This window comes from Talaromyces stipitatus, genomic scaffold (genome assembly GCF_000003125.1).
Source record: "Talaromyces stipitatus ATCC 10500 scf_1105507295523 genomic scaffold, whole genome shotgun sequence".
Classification (NCBI taxonomy): domain Eukaryota; kingdom Fungi; phylum Ascomycota; class Eurotiomycetes; order Eurotiales; family Trichocomaceae; genus Talaromyces; species Talaromyces stipitatus.
This window is the reverse complement of record NW_002990113.1, coordinates 2,142,120-2,160,715: the sequence shown is the minus strand read 5'-3', so window position 1 is coordinate 2,160,715 and position 18,596 is coordinate 2,142,120. Positions and strand designations below refer to the sequence as shown.

Sequence of the window (18,596 nt, the reverse complement as noted above, 5' to 3'; positions counted from 1 at the left end):
CCTCCCTCCCTCCCTCAGTGTTCTCTCAACCTCATCTCAACCTGATCTCAACCTGGACACATCCCGAGGCTCCTTTTTGCAACAGAATTGTCCCCATCAAAGCTTCGAGAAAAACTCAAATATGCCACAACAACATCGCGGCTTAGGACTCCATGGGAGCAGACGGTATGTTCCCTAACCATACCAACCAGGACCTCTCCTTTGCTTCAAGACTACCTAGGTATGAGCGAAATGATTAACCAGCTCGTCCAGTCGTCGTTCGAATCGTGATGTCCTCCAGGGTATCAGTAAGTCTACACCCATCCCCTTCATCTAGATTCCCTGACAATACTAACGTCTAACTATCATCTTGTACAGCAAGACATGCCATCCGGTTCGTGATATGATTCTCATACTCTTTTTACAAACATCACTCACATTCGAATAGTCGTCTCACTAGGCGTGGTGGGATCAAGAGAATGTCCGCGAGCATTTATCCGGAGATACGGTTCGTGCTCAAAGAACGACTGAAAACGGTACGCATACCTACTTAGGATGAGGAAGAGACATGCCAAAGAAAGCTGGATGAGAATACTAATCTATCAAATCAGATCATACGTAACTTGGTCTTGGTGCTTGAGTCCTCTGCAACTCCGAATCATGAGCGAAAGGTAAGTTCCTCAACTCGACTAGTCTCATTCATGACGCTAACTACTATCACCATCCACAGACTATCACAACGACTGATGTATGTCGACTCCTTGGGAATGATTATACTACACCTCTTTAGCCGAAGAGGACAGACTGTTCGGAACGTGACTAACAATTGCGCTTTCTTCTTGGCTTGTTATGATCAGGTGGTTTTTGTGTTGAATAGAGTAAGTCTATTCTTTCCCCCCTTAATGATCCTTATTCGACGCTCATGAGTTGAATAGATGGGCACCCCCGTGTATGGTTTCCACCCGAATTAGGAGTGATGATATTTTTCCAATACGAAAAGGAAGTTGGTATTGGAGTACAGGTGGACGGCTCTTTTGTCGTGTTGTTCGCTTTTGAATGTTTTGTTGGAGGTTACATTTCGTTTTCTCTCTCTTTAAAGAGTATATACTATATGCTGTAGTAATTTCAAGGCTGGAAAGCTTCTGGTTGAGATCTTAATCTATTCCAAAACTAACTCAACAATACATGTGTAAAAAGTATCTAACGGTGGGGTATATGTATGTCGTACATCAAGCAGACACGATGTTAAAAACAAAATAAATCATTAAATCATAAGACACGTCAATAGATGTGCAAGTAGAAGGCAAATCGAAGAGCTCACTTCCTCCATCTCTCCTTCCCCTCAATCACCCCCTTCAAACAATCCTTGGCCTGTTCCTCCACTTTCTCAAAGCCGGCATTGAAAGGCCAGCACAATGTTCGTAATCCGGGTATATGCGCACTGTGCAATTGCTCATCGGCAAAGATCGGACCGTCCAATCTTCGCACCCGACAAATGGAAACTGCTGATTCGAGGAGACTTAACCCCAGTCCGCGCTGTCGATGGGTTGATTTCACTGTCCATGCGCGAATGACGCCCGTCAAGCGGCCTGATGTTGAGCTGTTGCTGTGTCGGTGACGGAGGGCCCGCATGCCATTGGCACTGGGTGCGCCGGAGGAGAGCGCATTTGTACGCGCGGTGCGGAGGACAAGGGCACCGACGACTTCGTCGTGGTCTTTGGTGACAAGGATTTCGTCTTCAAGAGGCATTGAATTGTGATGGGAATGGGAATGGGAATGGTGATGTTTGGACCCGCCAGCGGTTCCATTATTATGATTATTACGTTGTTGTTGTTGTTGTGGTGGTTGTTGCTGTTGTTGGTATAGTCCCTCTCGCAACCAGGTTGAGTCCCCTACTGTGGATGCGAGAGTTACATACTTTCTGGTTGCACGCTCGGCGGCTAGTAATGCTATTATCAGAATACCAGCTCCGATACAGCATGCCACCGGAGCCCTCTTTTGGGGTGCATGCAACACACAGCGTATTAGTACGGTGAACAAAAGGAAAGTGACTGTCAGAACGGCAGGATGCAGCAGAATGCTGCGTATAGCAAGACTGCGTTGCTCGCGAATGCTCTCGGCAATCAATTTCAGGGCAGCCCGACGGTCATCCTCCGTCGAGGCATGATAGGTCCATGTTGTAGGTGCTGGAAAGGAATGAGTAGTAGAGGTGGTCGATGTGTCTGTTGGAGATGGCGGATCTTCAAGATCATCCCCGAACCCGGAAGAGAGTGTTGACTCATTAGAGTATGGTGAAATGCGAAGGTCGTAGTTTTCTGGAGGGTAGTGAAAAGCCTCTAGGTGGGAGGCATTGAGGTCCTCATAGGAGATTTGTAGATTTGCGCGTAGAGAAGATAGAAATGCTATCGATTATGTTAGAGAATTTCAACACCGCAAGACCAATTGCAAAAATAGCACCGAGCAGCAGCAGACAAGTGATAGGAGCATTTTACAGTGGCTAACCAGAGTAACTTACAATCGAGACCTCTAAAAACAGTAACCGGACTGTGTAGAGAAGATTTCATTGAGCCGATAAACGCCATGATCAAACAGGAAAATTTTCAAGACTATGAGAATGAAAGTGGAAGAAAAGACATTGACCACAGGTATAAGACCAAATGGCAAAAGGAGTAAATAATGAAGGTAAATAGAAGAAGAAGATGAGCAGATTATAAAATAGCCTGAAACATACCTCGAGGGATATTTATGGTCAGACTCAGATTTTGTGGTGGCATTATTAGAATGTTTGATGATCCATGGAGAGGGAAAAAAAAACAACCCTGATACAAGCGAGAGCATACGCCGGGGTCTGTCGTAGTACCATACGCAATTATGGCACAGCAGGACGAATCACATCCAGCAGCAGACAGTGTGACAACCGCCCAGTGGGGAAGATTGCCGTGTCTGTTGCAAGAGTCGCACAGTGTGTTTGGGGTTTCGAGGTTTGGGATGTTTGAGGTCGCTTTAGGCGGTTTAGTGGCTCTGTTAGTGGCTCTCTAGCGCTAGAGACGATCTCCCAATGCCTGTAAGAGAGCCCACTTGTCGGTGCCCTCACGAACCGCTCAGTCAATCAATGTAAGACGACGTAAGTCGCGGGGTCAGACAATAATCATCGATCTGAGCCTTCGAAAAATAATGGCGTGTAGGTCGTCAGCCCCACGATGACTCTCAGCATGTCCCACCCAACGACTGCACGAACACGCGTAACACGGAGTCAAACAGCCAAGAAATATCGGAAAAAGCAACGGAACGACGAAGTGGTGCGCGGCAAGTGATGCGTGGAGAACGGTGATGGGATGATTGATGAAAAGAAAGGATGGGGATGGAAGAAGAAAAGACGAAGGGAGAACAAGACGTCGTTATCTCTCTCCTTCCTCGAGAAACAATGGACGTACTCACGTGGTCTACCCATACCCTCTCCATACATAGAGACGACTGATTGGATCATTGCCCTTATCGCCAGCCAATTCTCTTCGTCTGACACTCATCAAGCACGGTATCTCAAGCCAACCTTGCGTCTAGAGCAGAGGCCGACGAGTCAATTACCCCGCCGAGAAATTGCTAAACGATGAACTAGGAGGTATGACATGATAAGGAAAGCTTGCGCTATCTTCCAACTTTCTGGCTGCTTTACTTTCATTGGAAGGTCTGCTGTAGAAAGAAAGAATCCGCCGAGGTCGACGTCCTTAGCGAATACCGAGAATCTCGATTGCCTGACTTTCGACTGGAGTAAACCCCAGATGTTTGAATCTGCTCGAGATAATCTGTTTGATACTGGTGCTGTTTCAAGGCGCTACGCCGCATTGATTGGTGGTTTCATGCAGTTCCATGAGTGCGCGATAAGACTGCAGCACCTATAACACGGCTAAATTAGGGCATCCCGACAGTCATTACGAGTCTTAAGGCTACAAGGGTGATCGGCTGTCACACAAGCCTACTTAAGGAAAGAATTAACAACAGTATTGGTAGGTATCACTAAACCAAAATATACACAAGGAAAAAAACACATATAAAAAAGAAAAATATACAAAAAGTTATGCTTCAACCATCAACTGCTCACCCTCATCCAACAACGTCGTCACGCGCGAAAGATCCGAGATCATCGCCTTACCATGTCCAACCAAAAGCAGCTTCTCTGCATTAGCTGGCAGGCCCAAGTACGTGGGCGGCTCCCGCTCCGGCAGACGGTTAACCCATTCGGTAAAGTCGCGCATGCTGGTTGTGCCAGGCAGCGCTAAGCATTCGTCATTTTCAACGCCAGAAACTAATTTGTGGTCTTCTTCGAATGCTGCGGGGGTCAGGAAACTGTTGACTAGCTTCTCCAATTGCATGAAATCGCCGCTATCGTCGATTTTGCCGCCGTATGTCTCCGTAATCAAGGTGCGGATCATATCCCAGGGCAGTTTTTGAGGTGCGACGTTAGAACGTCCTTGCGCCACTGAATCTATCCAGGAGTCGATAATAAATGCAGAGCATTCATACTGCAAGTTTTGTTAGTTGTGAACTTTATCCTCGAGACGGAAAACTCTTACATCGCTATCATTGAATTCCCAGAAACCCTTCCAACCAAGACTGGGCGCGTAGCGTAGACGCTCTTGCACCACAGCGTGTAAGAACGAGAGCAACAAATAAACACGTGCTTTCTCCACAGGAGCCTTTGTAGCGCGTAGCGACAGGGAAGAAAGCGAATCTTTCATATTGGCGCGTACACCTGCCGGCTGTTCGAACATGAGAACACGCGATGCACGGAGAAGGTTGACTGGAATTTTGGGACTAGTCTCCATCGACAAGAAAAGGCGGAAATCCTTATGCGGCTTGAGAGAGTCCAACCGTTTCTCCAGACTCTGTAACCAGGATGGAGCGAGATGTACGTTCTTCACCAATACCCAAGTACCCGCAGAGGCAGCGTTGCTGATAGCTTTGTCAGCGCTTTCAAGACCTTCATTTGAACCCATGGCAATATTCGTGCAAGCTGCATGCATTCGCTCCACCAATCCGTCGACCTTGTAACTAGCATCAAAACCGGGGCTAGAGCTGAGTGCCACTGGTGTAGTCGCCGTGACCTGTTCGACAACTTCCTTGAGGTCGCCGCTGTTTTCGTACAACTCACGACCAAAGACTGCTACGACAAAACGTTCAGCAACGGGTACGAATCGATCCATGCGACACAGCTTGACGAGTAAGAGAGAACGTAGCTGCTGATCCAATGACTCCGTATTCTCATCCCATACTGTAGGCACAAAGTTTTCTGCCAGTTCCTCCGTAAAGAAAGCAGTCCAAGCTTCTTCGGGGATATTAGGAACGTAGGATTTGAACAAGGACATATTAGAAATCTTGCTCATCGTCTGTTCGCGGAGATCTGCAGCGGTTGACAAGTCCACCCCATCCACGCTTTCATCGAGGATGGTGTCGATGATACTTCTATCCATGGTGAAAGGAGTAGCCTGAGCGAGAAGGATAGCCAACGTAATACGGTCCTTTTGTAGCATTCCCAGACTGGTACGCTGGTAAGCCGTAACGAACAGGTCTCGAAGAATGATTTGGACTCTTGCAGCATGATCCTTCTCGTTCATAAGTTTCTTGTTTCCATGCAGGACCGAATTGAAAATATCGACGAAATACTGCAGCGAGAACTGGTAGAAATGGTTGATATGATGGAGCTGCTCCAGGACGGCAAACACAGCACTGCACGATCGAGCAATGATATTGTACTGAAGTGTGATGTTGTCGACCTCTGTCATGACACCTTCTGTCTCTGCCATCTTCTTGGTAATTTCCGCGGCCTCCTTCTTGAGAGTTTCTAATGTCTCGATGACGTTGTCATCATCCAGAATATTACCTCTCGACTCGTTGAGGGCCTGCAGCAGACGTTTCTCCAGCTGGCGTAGATGGATCTTGAACTCTCCTTGCAACTTGATGAGATTTGTGCGTCGCTCGTCCACGTCCGGACGTTCCACTTTCAAGACGTCGTTGAGTGACTGTGTTTGCAAACTGCTTTGAGTGACCGTGAAGTTGACAAATGTGGTACGACTACAGATATCAGGTGGGAAGGTAGCAGAGGGATCCCGAGTAGACAAGAATAGCTTGAACGAAGGCGAGAAATCAATCTCCTGCTTGCCTAATTGGATCAAAACACGTCCCCCAGTCTTTTGATACTCCTTGTTGAGAACATGGTTGAGAATAGGGTCGAGATGCTCTGCGTCCTGGATAAGAATTGGATTTCCAAAACGTAAAGCACTCTCGAGTTGTTTGACAAATGAATCGTCCAAGAAACTGGTGACTGTAAGCTTCCTTTCTTTACTCTCTTTCTGTAGGAACTCCGTGATACGGCCTGAGGGGTCGATGATCAAAGGATAACGGTTGAAGCGTTTCAATATGATAGCGTTCTCAGTGCATAGATCATCAACAGGCAACGAGTTGCTCTGCCATGCCAAACGCTCGTCCGCGTTAGAAAGGTACTCAGTGACAGGATTATGAGGTTTGAACGTAATCCCCGACTGCGCTAATTGATTGACCCAATCTTCCACCATCGCTTTACGGAATTGTTGATCATACAGACCAGCATACGCAAGGAAAGCGGCAGCAATAAGCACATCACCGACAAGCGTGCTGATTTGAGTCTCGAATGATTTGCTTCCTTCTTCCCATCGCTCTCGCTCCGAAGCCAAGCTGTCCAAAAGTCGTACACTTCGGTCGACTTTGAATTGCACACGTCCCATTTCGGTCTTGATAGCTTGTGTTTCGCTGATGAGGGCAGCATATTCTGTCTTGTATGTGGCGATACTACTTTCCAGACTCTTTATAGTGTTCTCGATAGCCTGGGCTTCTGCCTTGGTCTGAAGTGCTTGCTCCTCAAGTTGGTCCACCTCTTCACGGAGAGGACCAACACGGTCCAGGATCTCGGAATAGTTCACTTGTGCTTCGACCCATTGTACAAGAGGACCACAAGCTTTACTGGCGTGGTTGACCCGCTCGTAGGTGAAGTCATCCTTGGACAAAAACTCGTTCTTCATTTTCACCCTGTGATTGCGCGTCATCTGGCGTTCATTATCGTAGTTGACGATGCTGGCAATGAAATCATCTTTACGAATAATACCCTGGATGGTTTTCCAGCTGTCGACTTTATGACCAAGCAAGGTACAAACAGCCTCTAGAGCTAGACGCACGCTTGCCGGAGGGTTACCCATAGAACGGACTTCAGTAAGATGTTGACGCTTGATGCTACTGACACTCTTTTGGGCCTCAAGAACCGCAGGCTCGGCTCTGGCCAAATCGTTCAACACAACATCCTTACGCTCGGCGACTTCCTTTTCTTGTCTCTCCAGAGCAACCTGGATTTCGAGCGATGCCGCCTTTCTCTGTTCAGCTTCTCGCTGGTCGGCAACCATTCGCTGCAACTTCTCATTGGCCTCTGCATCTTTCGCCTCCAACTGTGTTTTCTTTTCTGCAAGGCTGACACGAAGGTCTCGAACCTTGTCGACAGTATCTCTGAGTTTCTCCAGACCGACGTTCAGATGTCGTTGCTGCTCTTCCAGATCCTCTCGCTTTTCATTGAATAGCTTAACGTATTGAGCGACAAAGTCAAGGTAGTGTCGTGGCGTGAGGTATGTCGTTCTACCCTGTTGTTTCTGTAGACGCTGGTTGAACTTTTGCAGAGAGTAATGAATATAGACCATCGAATTAATAACAGTCTCACGATGAGAAGCCGGAAGGTTCAGGTCGCGATAAGCTACAGGAATACTGTCGGGAGCAGTGAAATTGGGTTTGTCGAGATCAACAGACTGTGTAAGTTCCGAACCAACCTGGAAAAGAGCCTGATCAGACCAATCACCCATCCAGTTGAGCACACAACGATTGAACAAAGCAGGACTGGTTGCGGCCTTGGATGACAATCCGTCCTCGGGAGGATTCATCGTAAACACAACGTGAAGATTCTTGACAATCTGCTGTGTAAACCACTTGTAAAGCTCTTCCTGAGAGTCGAGGAGGAGCCCCTGGCGTTGTGCGCCTTCTTTACAGGCTGTCATCAAAGATGCAAACTCATCACCTTCAAACAGACCAGGTACCTCGGCATTGGCGAGTAGGGTGTTCATTCGCTCCAGGAAACCAGAGTCCAGCACGTTTGATTCGTCCATGATGAAACAGATCTTCTCGCCCTTGCATCCAGCTCGTCGAAGGACAGTCCTGAGATCCTCGTCAAAGTCTTCTGAAGAATACTTGCCATGAACCTTGATTTGAAATATCTTCAGGCCGTTCATCCAAGCAACGAACCGGGAAAGCGTGGTTTTTCCACTTCCGCTAACACCGATGAGAATCAAATGACCCTGTGGCTGTCGGAAGACACGATCAATACGCAGAGCATGTTCAAGAACATCGTTGAAAAGAACCAATGGAACATCCACCTCCTCCTCGCAGAACGTCTTGAGCCGAGCCTTGACAAATTCTCTCAATTGCTCTTGCTCAACTGGAACGTAGTTCTTCGACAACCAGTTGGAGAAGAGGATAGGTCCCTTCAATGCTTGTTCCTCATCAATAGTCGGAAAATGTTCCAAAGCAATGCGCCGTACAGTCTCGTCTGTCCATTTACGTTCATCTTCGGCAACGAGCCGATCTTGGAATAGACGAAGAGCCTCGTGTGCCCAGATTCGGACGAGACCTTCAACGGAAAGATTCTCCAATGGCTTGATAGCCTCGTAGACACCACGCACCCATCTTGTAAGTTCACGAGGGGAATAAACGTAATGTGGTTGAATCTTTGGTGTAAATCGTGCTTGTGACTCCAAATAGAATTGAACCATTGCTTTTGTAAGAGCCTCCGAGTAACCACGCAAAGTGGGAATAATTTTCAAGATTGCCGAGTTGAAAGTACCATAGATCTGAGTCAATGAGAGCTCACCAGGGTAGTCAACCATCATCAATGGAGCATGGCGCAAGAAACGTTCTCCCATTGGGGTACGTCCAGCATCAGTTGGAGGGTTACAAGCACCAACAAATTGGATACGGTCCAAAGTGACCCATGTCTTATCAGAAGTGCGCCAGAAACCGTTCTGTTCCACTAGTTGACGCAAGAATGAGATCGCACGCTGTGTGCCGTAACGATCAGGAGCAGGCAAATTGATTTCATCACAGAAAATGACGAGCCAACGTCCAATTTGGTTTGGAGACATGACCACGCCATTCAATGTCTTCTTGTACTCGCAGTACTGCTCGAAAGTCTTGATCAAAAGGTCCGGAGTGGTGGCGCTAGAAAAGTTGAGACCAACAACTTCCATATTTGGTAGCTTTCGCAAGGCAGAGAACAATGTCATTGTTTTACCAGAACCGGGAGGACCACAGAGGAGTAGCGGCTTGTGCTCAGCGAGCCATGAGTATAGTACATCTTCATGACGCACAGTGTCCAATGTTGGAATAATGACATCCGTCTGGGTGATGGAATGGGTGTTGATCTCGACTGAAGGTACCTGTGATTGCCAAGTGATCCATTCCACCTTTGGCAACGACACATCAAAGTCGATGAGAGAAGCCGAATCGCCAAGCAAAGGAGCGTCGATTGTTGTAGAAGCGGCCAGGTACTCTCCGAAGCGCTTGCGGTCGTTAAGAGGACAGTCGCCAGTCAGTGACCAAACAAGGGCAAGGAGCAACTTCTTGGAGATGTATGATTCAACTTGCTCAGGATCCAGAGGGAAATCAATGTGCTGAATATTGTACTCGAGCACATTACGGCACGCTTTGTTGAGGAGACTGAACAAGGTATTCAATGCACGGATAGTCGTGTACTCCATGATGTGGTTGTATTGGCGAGCCTCTTCGAGGGCCTTGTAGATAAGATCATCGCTTTGCATGAACTGTTTGAGGAAATCCGAAACCATATCCTGAACAGCCTGAGTTTTAGCGGATGCTTGACCTGCTGGAACAGAGTCGTCATCCAAGTCTTCGAAGATCTTGGTTTTCAGTGACTCAATATAGTTCGTGATCATCATTTCTGGCGTGACAGTATCGTCGCTGAACCAGACCATACCACATCGACTAACAGTAGCCAAAGTAGCATACTTCAGAGTTTCAACTTCGAACATGATACGAACATTTGGTGGCAAGTTGAGACGTTCACCGTTGGGCAATGTCAAAAGTTTGTTGTCGTCCAACACACTGTTCAAGTTCTCAACCCACTCGGGGTCGACATCGCCGTCAAACACAATCCAGTGTCGTTTCGAGTCTTCACCACGCAGATTGTCCACAACCTTTCTCAGTATGCCAGTGAACAAACCATCCGTCCACTCTCGGGTCGTGCTATCGAGGTTACCATAAAGAGCTTCTTTCGACATGACTTTGGAATCAATGACGTGGCAAACACCTTCAACGCCTTCCACGCGTTGCAAGGCTTGAAGCAAGACTTTCCACGAGGCAGATTTACCAGAACCAGATCGTCCAACCATCATCACACCGTGATGGATAGTCTGGATCTGATAAAGTTGTAGTGTCTTGGTGATCCATGTATCGGTAGCAACGAAGTGATTTTCTTTGGCAATATCGCGGATGGCTTGGGTGAGTTGTTCGTAGTTGGCCGGCACATATTCAACACCGGGGAAATCTTCCATCTGGATATCTAGCATAATCTCCACGTCTTCCCGAATCAATTTGGGAGCAATGGTTTCCCGAAGACTTTGCACGATGATCTGAGGCTCAATGACATCATCTGGGCCCAGGTCTCCCTCCGAGTTGGCCAGACGTGCACGTTTTAAGCCTCCAGAACTAACCAAAACACTCTTCAAAGCTCGAAGACCGAAGTCATAGTGAGCTTGTTTACTAAGTCTGCTTGCACAATGATCGAAGAAAGGAACGGTTTGTTTAGACAAAGGTTTGGCTTGCTTGAAACCTTGAGAGAAGAGCATCACTTCAGCAATGAGTTCCTTGTCTGGTTTTGACATTGCCACACTTCTAAAGAGCTTCTTCAAATTGTCAGGAAGGTTAGAACGACCAGCATATCCGGGATTCATCGTAATGAAGATACCAGTATTCTGGTTAACACGCAGACGCCTGCCAATAAGTTCGATTTGGGCCTTGTCATCATCGGTACCCTTGCGCAATCCGATTTGAATATTTTGGATTTGCTGAGAAACGGCAGAAAGAATACGCTCCTCCAGACGGTTGAACTCATCGAAACAACCCCAGGCACCAACTTGACAGATACCCAAAAAGATACGACCCATCGCCTGGAAGTCAAAGGTATCGTCACAACAGAAGACCAAGGTAAATCTACCAAGCTGTAGACCAAGAGCTTTGACAGACTCCGTCTTACCCGTACCAGCGGGTCCATAAGGAGAACCTCCCAGCCTTTGGCAAAGAGCTTGCGTCAGGGTAAGGAAACAGCGATCTGTCAATGGAGTGCGGACAAGTCGCTCGGGAACACCCAAATATTCGAAACCGTAGTCCAGCTTAGCGTTGGCCATGTGCACATAGAGGCGCTGAAGAAAATCTCCTTCGTTCTTGTACACGTAGCGCATCTGTAGAAGCCAAAGGTAGTGGGTAGGTGTCGAGGCATTGAACTTCATGAGCTTGGCAATAACATCACGTTGATGCACAAACTCGGTGATCATATGTTCGCATTTCTTTCTCGTGATACCATCAAGTTCCCCAAGGACGGTAGCAGCAAGTAACTCTAGAATGCGCACTTCAGCATCGAAAAGACTGGAGAGATCACCACCACCGTTCTCCAAGCTCCTCTGGACTGCATTCGTCCACACAACCTGGCTGGCAAGTACAACAATCTGGGCGGGATAGTTTGCGAGGTAGTCATTGAAAGCCGTTTGGTCAACTTCGCTTGTGTGGTAAATAGTCTCAAACTGTTCGACTGCCTCGGCGAGTAACTCAGCCAATGTCAGTTTCATATTATTGTCCAAGGCCGAAAGCCAGTCATTGATGCGTGGCGTCTTGATAAGGTTGACCTCGCGCTTGAGTCTGACCTCTTCACCTTCCTTAGATGTGAAGCCAACGATATTGTTGTCATCATCCATCAAAAGGCCAGAAAGACCGGCAAACATCTTCTTGAAATGCTTGGCAACCCGTAGCGTATCATTGCTATTACCAATGATTTCGAGAAGATCTTCGTCACCAACGAAGTAGAAGCGAGGGAATGATACACGCTCACGTTCAAGGTATTCACCAAGAGCTTTTTGAATCTTGTTGAGAAGCTCTGCAAGTCTCTCCAGGGATTTTTGAACACCGTTGATCGCAAGAACATCGAGAACGAATGGCGATTTGTAGACCTTCTTCATAACGGCGAAGAATTCGGAGTTGATATTCTGGAAACGCGCTGATTCCAGGGGAAGGAGATGTTTAATGTCCGCATTTCCTGTAAAAACACCTTCGAGGTAGACCCACTGTCTTTGAACATCAATCCAGACGTCAAACAAAACATGGACCCTGTTCAATTTGTCTTCCCACGTCGAGGCCTCTTCCTCGAATTCTTTGAAATAAGGAGAGTGCCTCATTGCTTGCAGAGAGTTGAGATTTTCACTGCACTTTGCAAAGAGGTCATCGAAACCACGAATTAACCGACACTTGTTTTGGTAGTTGACAAGATCGAGAGAATAATTCTGCCAAGTTTCGCGAACCATTTTCAAGAATTCTTCTAGGGCCATTTCACCTTGAGCCTGAGTGATGATATCCCGTATCACAGTCTCACTAGCTGCCGGTTTCAAATCCCAAACGTCTCCTAGAGTCAGGGTGACTTGTGAAAAGCGTTGACCAGGCTTCAAGGCCTTGAAAATCTTCTGCCAATGTCTCTCCTTGATCGCTTCAGATTTGAGGTCAGACAACAACGGGTTGATCTTCAGATGTTGGCGCAAAACATTCTGAATATGCTCGAAAGCAGCATATTGGCGCATGCGGCTTGGCATTTCCTTTGTCATCTTGATGAGGTTGTCGATCGATCCACGAAGCTTCCTGGTTTGGACGCTAGTCCAAAGCATATCTCGGAGATCGTTCAGACTCTTCCAAATGGTCGACAAAGCAGCCCAAACCGACATGAAATCTTGGACCTCTTCCAAAATTGCAGGTAAAGAGGATTCGGCACTAGCTGGTAGATCCAATGCTTCTTTGGCTTTCGAAACCATCTCAAATTCTGACTGAAGGCCTTCCAGGCGAGACTGGAAGGAGCTGAGGGTACGAGAAGCTTCCTCTGGAGGAATGGTACCAGATACGGGCTTTTCATCATTCCATTGCACGATAATCTCTTTGATCTTGTCGCCAATGACCTTATCTTCTGCTGTAATCTTAGCACGCAAAGCTTCAGTCTGATCGTGCACAATCTTGCTCTTTCTATTAAGAAGCTCATTGAGAGCAGCCCACTCGCCATCGACATTCTCTACATGCAGCCAATCGGTGGGAAACTGATATCGTTGGCGTGCTAAAGTGGTCTGGCCTTGTCTAAACAGATCCACTTGTGGTTCCCATACCCTGGCCTTGCGTTTGCATTGCTGAACAATGGTGATGAAGGACACAGCATGTGCAGTTGAAGAAGCTTCGAGAGTCTGACCTTCGAGATCTCGGCGTGCGGTAGCAATTTCGGAGTGCACCTCTCGCATGTTGCCACCAAGCTTAGAACCAAATTTCTGCAGTATTTCGTGCTGCCACTGATCGTATTTGGCATTGACTCTGGTCTGGACTTGTTCGTAGTCGATTATGATGTTACCAAATGATCGGCTGACTTCAGAGGTGTCAAAAGTAGCACGGCTTTTGCGGATCTCTTGAAGTAGCTGAAGCCACTGAGACAAATCATCGCCCAAAATGTCATACACCTGCTCAGCTTGTAAGTCCCACAGAGATTGGAACTGAAGCCACTTGTCCACATAGTCCGAAATTTCAGAAAGACGAGATTCAACAGCCCCATAGACTTCGGCCAACTCCTCAATGCAGTGCTGGGGAAGGTTCACAAACGTAGTTTCAGATAACTGTGTTTTCTCCACGTCAATGGAAATTTGATACCTGGATGACTTGATCTTTTCCAGGTTGCAAATAACACCTAGCCACTGGCCGAAATGAGAAAGCCAGCTAGCTCGGGCATATTGAAGAGGAGGGTCGAGGTGCAAGACTTGATTCCTCATTGAAACCTCGTGAACAAGTTCAGGGAATTCAATGTGGTAAATTTCGGCTTCAGGTGTATCATTTGCTGACTTCTCATGGGCTGGTTGGAGCGAAAGTCGTTTGGTATACTGTTCGTCTTTTGATTCCTTGAACGACACAATCCAGGTTCGTATTGCTCGGTGCAACCGTTCGCGCAGGATAGATTCAATCTTCAAGTTCAGATTTGATACCCAATGCCCAAGATTGACGTAATTCTCCAGGTTCAACTTATCAACGGATATCTGAATTGAGTCCAATCGCTGACGGAAAACTGCGGCATCGTATGGACAAGTCTTGAGCTCCAGTATGGTCTTTTGTATGCTCTCGTTGATTGAAGCCAGAGTATCGGTTTTCGATTGTAGAACCGAGGCTGATACGGCAAATTCGCGAACAAATTGGACGTGCTTGCTCTCTCCCCTTCCAGTCATGGTGGGATCGAGAGTACCATTGGATAATGTCGACTGTTTCACATGAAGCTCGTATGAGTGAACAAAGGACTCCCAACGTAGAGGAATGCCTTTTGTGATCATAGCCTGCGCATCATTCTGGTAGCCGCTCAGCAAGATTGCGACCTCAGTCATTGAAGCGATGGTCCGGGTCGTCTGCAACAGTGTACGAACTGTTTCCATGAGACTGATAGCATAGGGGTAAACACGCTTGGCTTCCTTGGAAATGCTGCTGACTGCATGGGGAACTTGAAAATGGAGGTACATCAGCATCCTCACTTCCTTGAAAAGGGCAATGATCTGGGCATCAAAATTGACTGTCAGTTCCAAGGAGTTGCCAGCAGCCCTATTTCGGATGATGTTGAACAAGCGACCAGAAATGGTAATGTGTCGTTTCTGGACGTCCTGAAGCCAAGAATCAAAAACTGGTTTTGTGTCGAGTTTCTTCCGGAACAAGTTGCTCTCGGCTTGAAGTTTCTGACCCTCGGAATGCAGATGCCAGTCCTCACCAAGCACGTCTTCGACTTTTCGCATGTAGCCGTCGAGCTGACGTTCAATCTGCCGAGCCCAGATGATGGCGCCAGAAACAGGCGCTAGGTCACGCAACTGAGCCATGGCGTGCGCTTCCGAATGGCCATACTGTTGCTTGAAACGTTCATGTAAAGCATTGATGTCCCGTTTTACGTTATCAATGAGCGTGGTTTGGTATTCGCCAATAGCACCACGAATCTTGGGTCGCACAAGGAGGGCGTTGAATTTCGAAAATACGCGGAACATTTCATTGGCATTCTTCGCAGTTGCGAGACGGTCTCGTAGGCGAGCAATAATAGAATTCTCAACACGCGACGTCCGTTCGTTGTACGTGATTTCAGCTTGAATCCACTGCTGTGTGCCTGCTTCGGAGACATCGAGGACATCCACATCTTTCAAAGCAGCGTATGCTTGAGCGACCTCCTCCACAGCATCGACGTCACCAATCTCTTCTACAATAATCGCACCATCCGTACCATTTGCATTAACCGCAGATTTGGGACCAAGCACATTGACGATTGTCCGTTGCAGCTGTTCATGGTTTACACGGAAAGTATTGATATATTTCAAGCGCTCTTGCGTCTTCATGTGGCGGGGGACAATCTTAATCGGGATGAACTTCTCATTTCGTCGGCGAGAAGCTTCACGCCCAACATTGGTGAACTCCTTAACGTTCTCATCCCAGGTACGCCATATGGCGCTGCAAGTCTTCATCAGTGAGCGGAACTCTCGGTAGTCAAGATGCATGATTGTTCGTCCATGCAGTAGAGCATGTATCTGGGAATCCAAGTCGCCTGAAATAGCTTCTACTAATGCCAATGCTCTCTTGATCGGGTAGGGCGATATTTTAAGCTTCCTATTCAAATGATTGAAAATCAAGCCAAGTGATTCCTGCACTTTCTGCAGTGTTGTCGCGGATAACAGTTCGTCGAGGGGAAAATCACGCATCAACTGGTTGTATTTCTGGACCGTGTCCATCGCTTCACGGAGACCAGTATCTGCCACAAAACTTAAAGTCGCCTGATAACGCTTCGCATGACGGAGAATTTCCATGGTAAGTTGCACTCCATCTCCGCGTAATTGTTTCTCGATTCCTTCCAAGGCGGTTTCCATGGATAGCCAGAAGTTGATTTCTTGGTTGGCGGAACCACTATCCGCGTCTCGAGACATCTTTGTAATGGTCTGAATGGACTTAATCCAACCATTGACATTGTTCTGAATGCTGTTCAAAACGGTACTATTCTCAAGGGCGGCGGGTGGGATCAGATCAACTGATGGTTTTACGCCGTGCGCTTCAGCCTCATCCAGGGCAGCTTGAACGATTTCGTGAAGAGGTAGGTTCAACGTCGGGATCTCCACATTCTGCTGAAGATGCAAAAACGCAAGGTCCAATTCTGCAATGCGCTTCTTGGCTCCGGGAACACCAGTCTTTGCTTCCGTCTCTGTCCTCTGCTTGATGCCGTTTGCAGCTTCTTGACTTCGTGTATAGGCTTCGAAATAAGGACCGAGGGTATGGTGCACGAGCGAATGTAGAATTTCAAATGCAGAAATCGAAGCACCCTGTTGGGCTTGTGCATTGCTCAGGGTTGACAGACCCGGAAAGTTTGTAACCTGGATTTGAGTAGCAAGGGGTTGGCTGGGATCGATCGGACCTGGACGTTTGATGAAAGCTACAGAAGCGACGGTAGTCGAGAGAAAGGATACCTCCGCGGCCAAAGTGTATGTATACCGAGTTTCTGCCGCTGCAAGCAGTTAGACGTATAGTCCCAGAAAAGGGGTATTTGTTCATAGTTAAATCATGTGACAACCTACCGTCATCATTCTCCGTTCCATTAGGTTCCTCCGCACTAAAGATATCTTGCTGAACATACAGCGCCACCTGCGACTCTGAAGCGAATCGCGTACATTTCTGCACAGTCTCTGAATACTTCGCTTTCGAGAGTAGACTGCCCGGGGCCTCAAGATCTCTCTTGCTGGCCCCCAGAGTTACCTGGAGGACATCTGTGAGATACCGTACGACCACATTTGGATCTGCTACTGCCACTGGTGTTGTTGCTGCGGCGAGGCCGTTTGTAGGGACCCCTGGAGCAGCAACCTCCATTTTGACGGATATCCAAAATCAATAATGCGTGAAGACCATCGATCGATATATCGCGTGCTTGCTTTCACTTGGTTTGGTACGCACGAGGCGTCGACGTCGGCGATATCGGGCACGAAGGTTTGAAGGTTTGAAGGTTTGAAGGCAAATAGTTGTGTGTCCTAACTGTCGCAATCAAGTCGGTAGTATGAAAGTCAAATAATTATTATTATGATTATGTACGAGAAAGGAGAACTGTAGAATCCAAACAAAAGGAGTGTAATGGATGACGAGTTGGGCACGAGAACAGTCCGCCGTTCTAGGTGTGATTATTGTTGAAATGGAATGAACTCTCCAGCTAACATTTATTTTCCTGTCGCTGTTTTGAGGAGGACGCGGCAGGCGTGTCTCTTGCCGCATCACGGGACTCGGGGGTATTACAGCCAATCACATCCTCGGACAACACATCAAATGGGGCGGGAGGCTCCACTGGTACTTTCCGCGGTTGGCCTTCAGGGGCTTGTTGCTTGTGTGCATTTAACCTAGTCTGGGCTAGCGTATATTCAGGTAGCAAACCTCAAGTAATCCCGCGACATTTCGCGGCTAGCCAGATAACGCGGATAGCATGCGGTCTTGGCGCAATGTGACCCCCATATACCTCGGTTATATGGGGGTCACCCCTAGCTGAGAAATATTACCAGAAATTTACATCTGTAGCCGTTCGGACTAGTTCTCGTACAAGACCATACCAACGGCATATTTAGACAGGCAGGCGGTCAGGGAGGCGGTCAGTTTCCACGCGAGGTCAATGAGATAATCGGTACGCGTCCGAGTAACCTGGTTTCCGGACTTCCCAGGATTTGCACGTACAATCACCTATATTGTTGCCCTTATTACTCATACCACTCCTATTTAAATTGATTTTCAGCTCCCTTACGTGAATATGGAGTCTATTTCTAATGGCTTGTTGGCCGAGCAAGACCGCCAGTTGGAGCTACACGCAAAGATACAGCTGCACAGTCAAAAAGTAGCGCACCGGATTCAGAAAAACCGGCCGGCAGCAACCACCAGGCAGTACGATTCCAGGCAGAAAGAATTCATTGATTTCTGCACAAAAGAAGGCTTTCCTGACGGCCAGGTGGTTACCGAAAAGAAGCTGGTCTATTTTCTGGATCACTATGTCATTAACCGTCCGATTCGGCCATCGCGATACTTGAGAAATCGTACGGATAGCCAGGGCGCAGCCGTTGTACAAACTCTCGGACTACCGTCTGTAAAGGCTTACACTAGTGCCATTGTTGATCTTTGGAGATTCCAGCAATCTCTTGGTACGAATCCCTACCCTAATCCAAGGGGCCATCTAGTCGGAGCTATGATTAAAACCACCAATTTGATGAGACTCA

General features: G+C 47.6%; 4 protein-coding genes across 5 annotated transcripts in view, besides 1 other annotated feature; 2 read left to right on the top strand and 2 right to left on the bottom strand.

Annotated features, from left to right (window-relative positions):
• TSTA_067240 (histone H4, putative) lies at positions 1-1,080 on the top strand. Of its 2 annotated transcripts, XM_002340630.1 has the most exons (8): positions 1-165; positions 253-287; positions 358-373; positions 428-515; positions 591-650; positions 710-727; positions 837-857; positions 915-1,080. In XM_002340630.1, exons 1-8 carry the CDS (start codon positions 122-124, stop codon positions 948-950), a joined length of 318 nt encoding a protein of 105 aa, XP_002340671.1. In that variant the 5' UTR covers positions 1-121; the 3' UTR covers positions 951-1,080. The 2 variants fall into 2 exon arrangements, with proteins under 2 accessions (XP_002340671.1, XP_002340670.1); XM_002340629.1 differs by lacking the exon at positions 915-1,080 and having other exon boundaries at positions 710-859.
• Positions 1,081-1,296: 216 nt separating this feature from the next.
• Positions 1,297-2,561, bottom strand: TSTA_067230 (uncharacterized protein; the record flags this gene model as incomplete). Its single annotated transcript, XM_002340628.1, has 2 exons — positions 1,297-2,381; positions 2,495-2,561. The coding sequence occupies 2 exons, from the start codon at positions 2,559-2,561 to the stop codon at positions 1,297-1,299; spliced, it is 1,152 nt and encodes a 383-aa protein (XP_002340669.1).
• Positions 1,803-1,839: a microsatellite.
• Positions 2,562-3,975: 1,414 nt separating the features above from the next.
• Positions 3,976-17,217, bottom strand: TSTA_067220 (dynein heavy chain; the record flags this gene model as incomplete). The annotated part of the gene is made up of 3 exons (XM_002340627.1): positions 3,976-4,499; positions 4,551-16,858; positions 16,929-17,217. The coding sequence occupies 3 exons, from the start codon at positions 17,215-17,217 to the stop codon at positions 4,053-4,055; spliced, it is 13,044 nt and encodes a 4,347-aa protein (XP_002340668.1). The 3' UTR covers positions 3,976-4,052.
• A 919-nt stretch (positions 17,218-18,136) lies between these two features.
• The window catches only part of TSTA_067210 (uncharacterized protein), a gene marked incomplete at both ends in the record, with an annotated part of 2,110 nt that continues 1,650 nt past the window's right edge, over positions 18,137-18,596 (top strand). The window contains one exon of the mRNA XM_002340626.1: positions 18,137-18,556. Within this exon, the coding sequence (XP_002340667.1) occupies positions 18,137-18,556 (420 nt within the window). The remainder of the gene's footprint in view (positions 18,557-18,596) is intronic.

Bases quoted from the DNA above. Each gene is read 5' to 3' on its own strand.
- TSTA_067240 (XM_002340630.1), top strand. From the start codon at position 122: ATGCCACAACAACATCGCGGCTTAGGACTCCATGGGAGCAGACG. The intron at 166-252 runs GTATGTTCCCTA...CAGCTCGTCCAG, and splicing joins GGACTCCATGGGAGCAGACG to TCGTCGTTCGAATCGTGATG. The intron at 858-914 runs GTAAGTCTATTC...TGAGTTGAATAG, and splicing joins TGGTTTTTGTGTTGAATAGA to ATGGGCACCCCCGTGTATGG.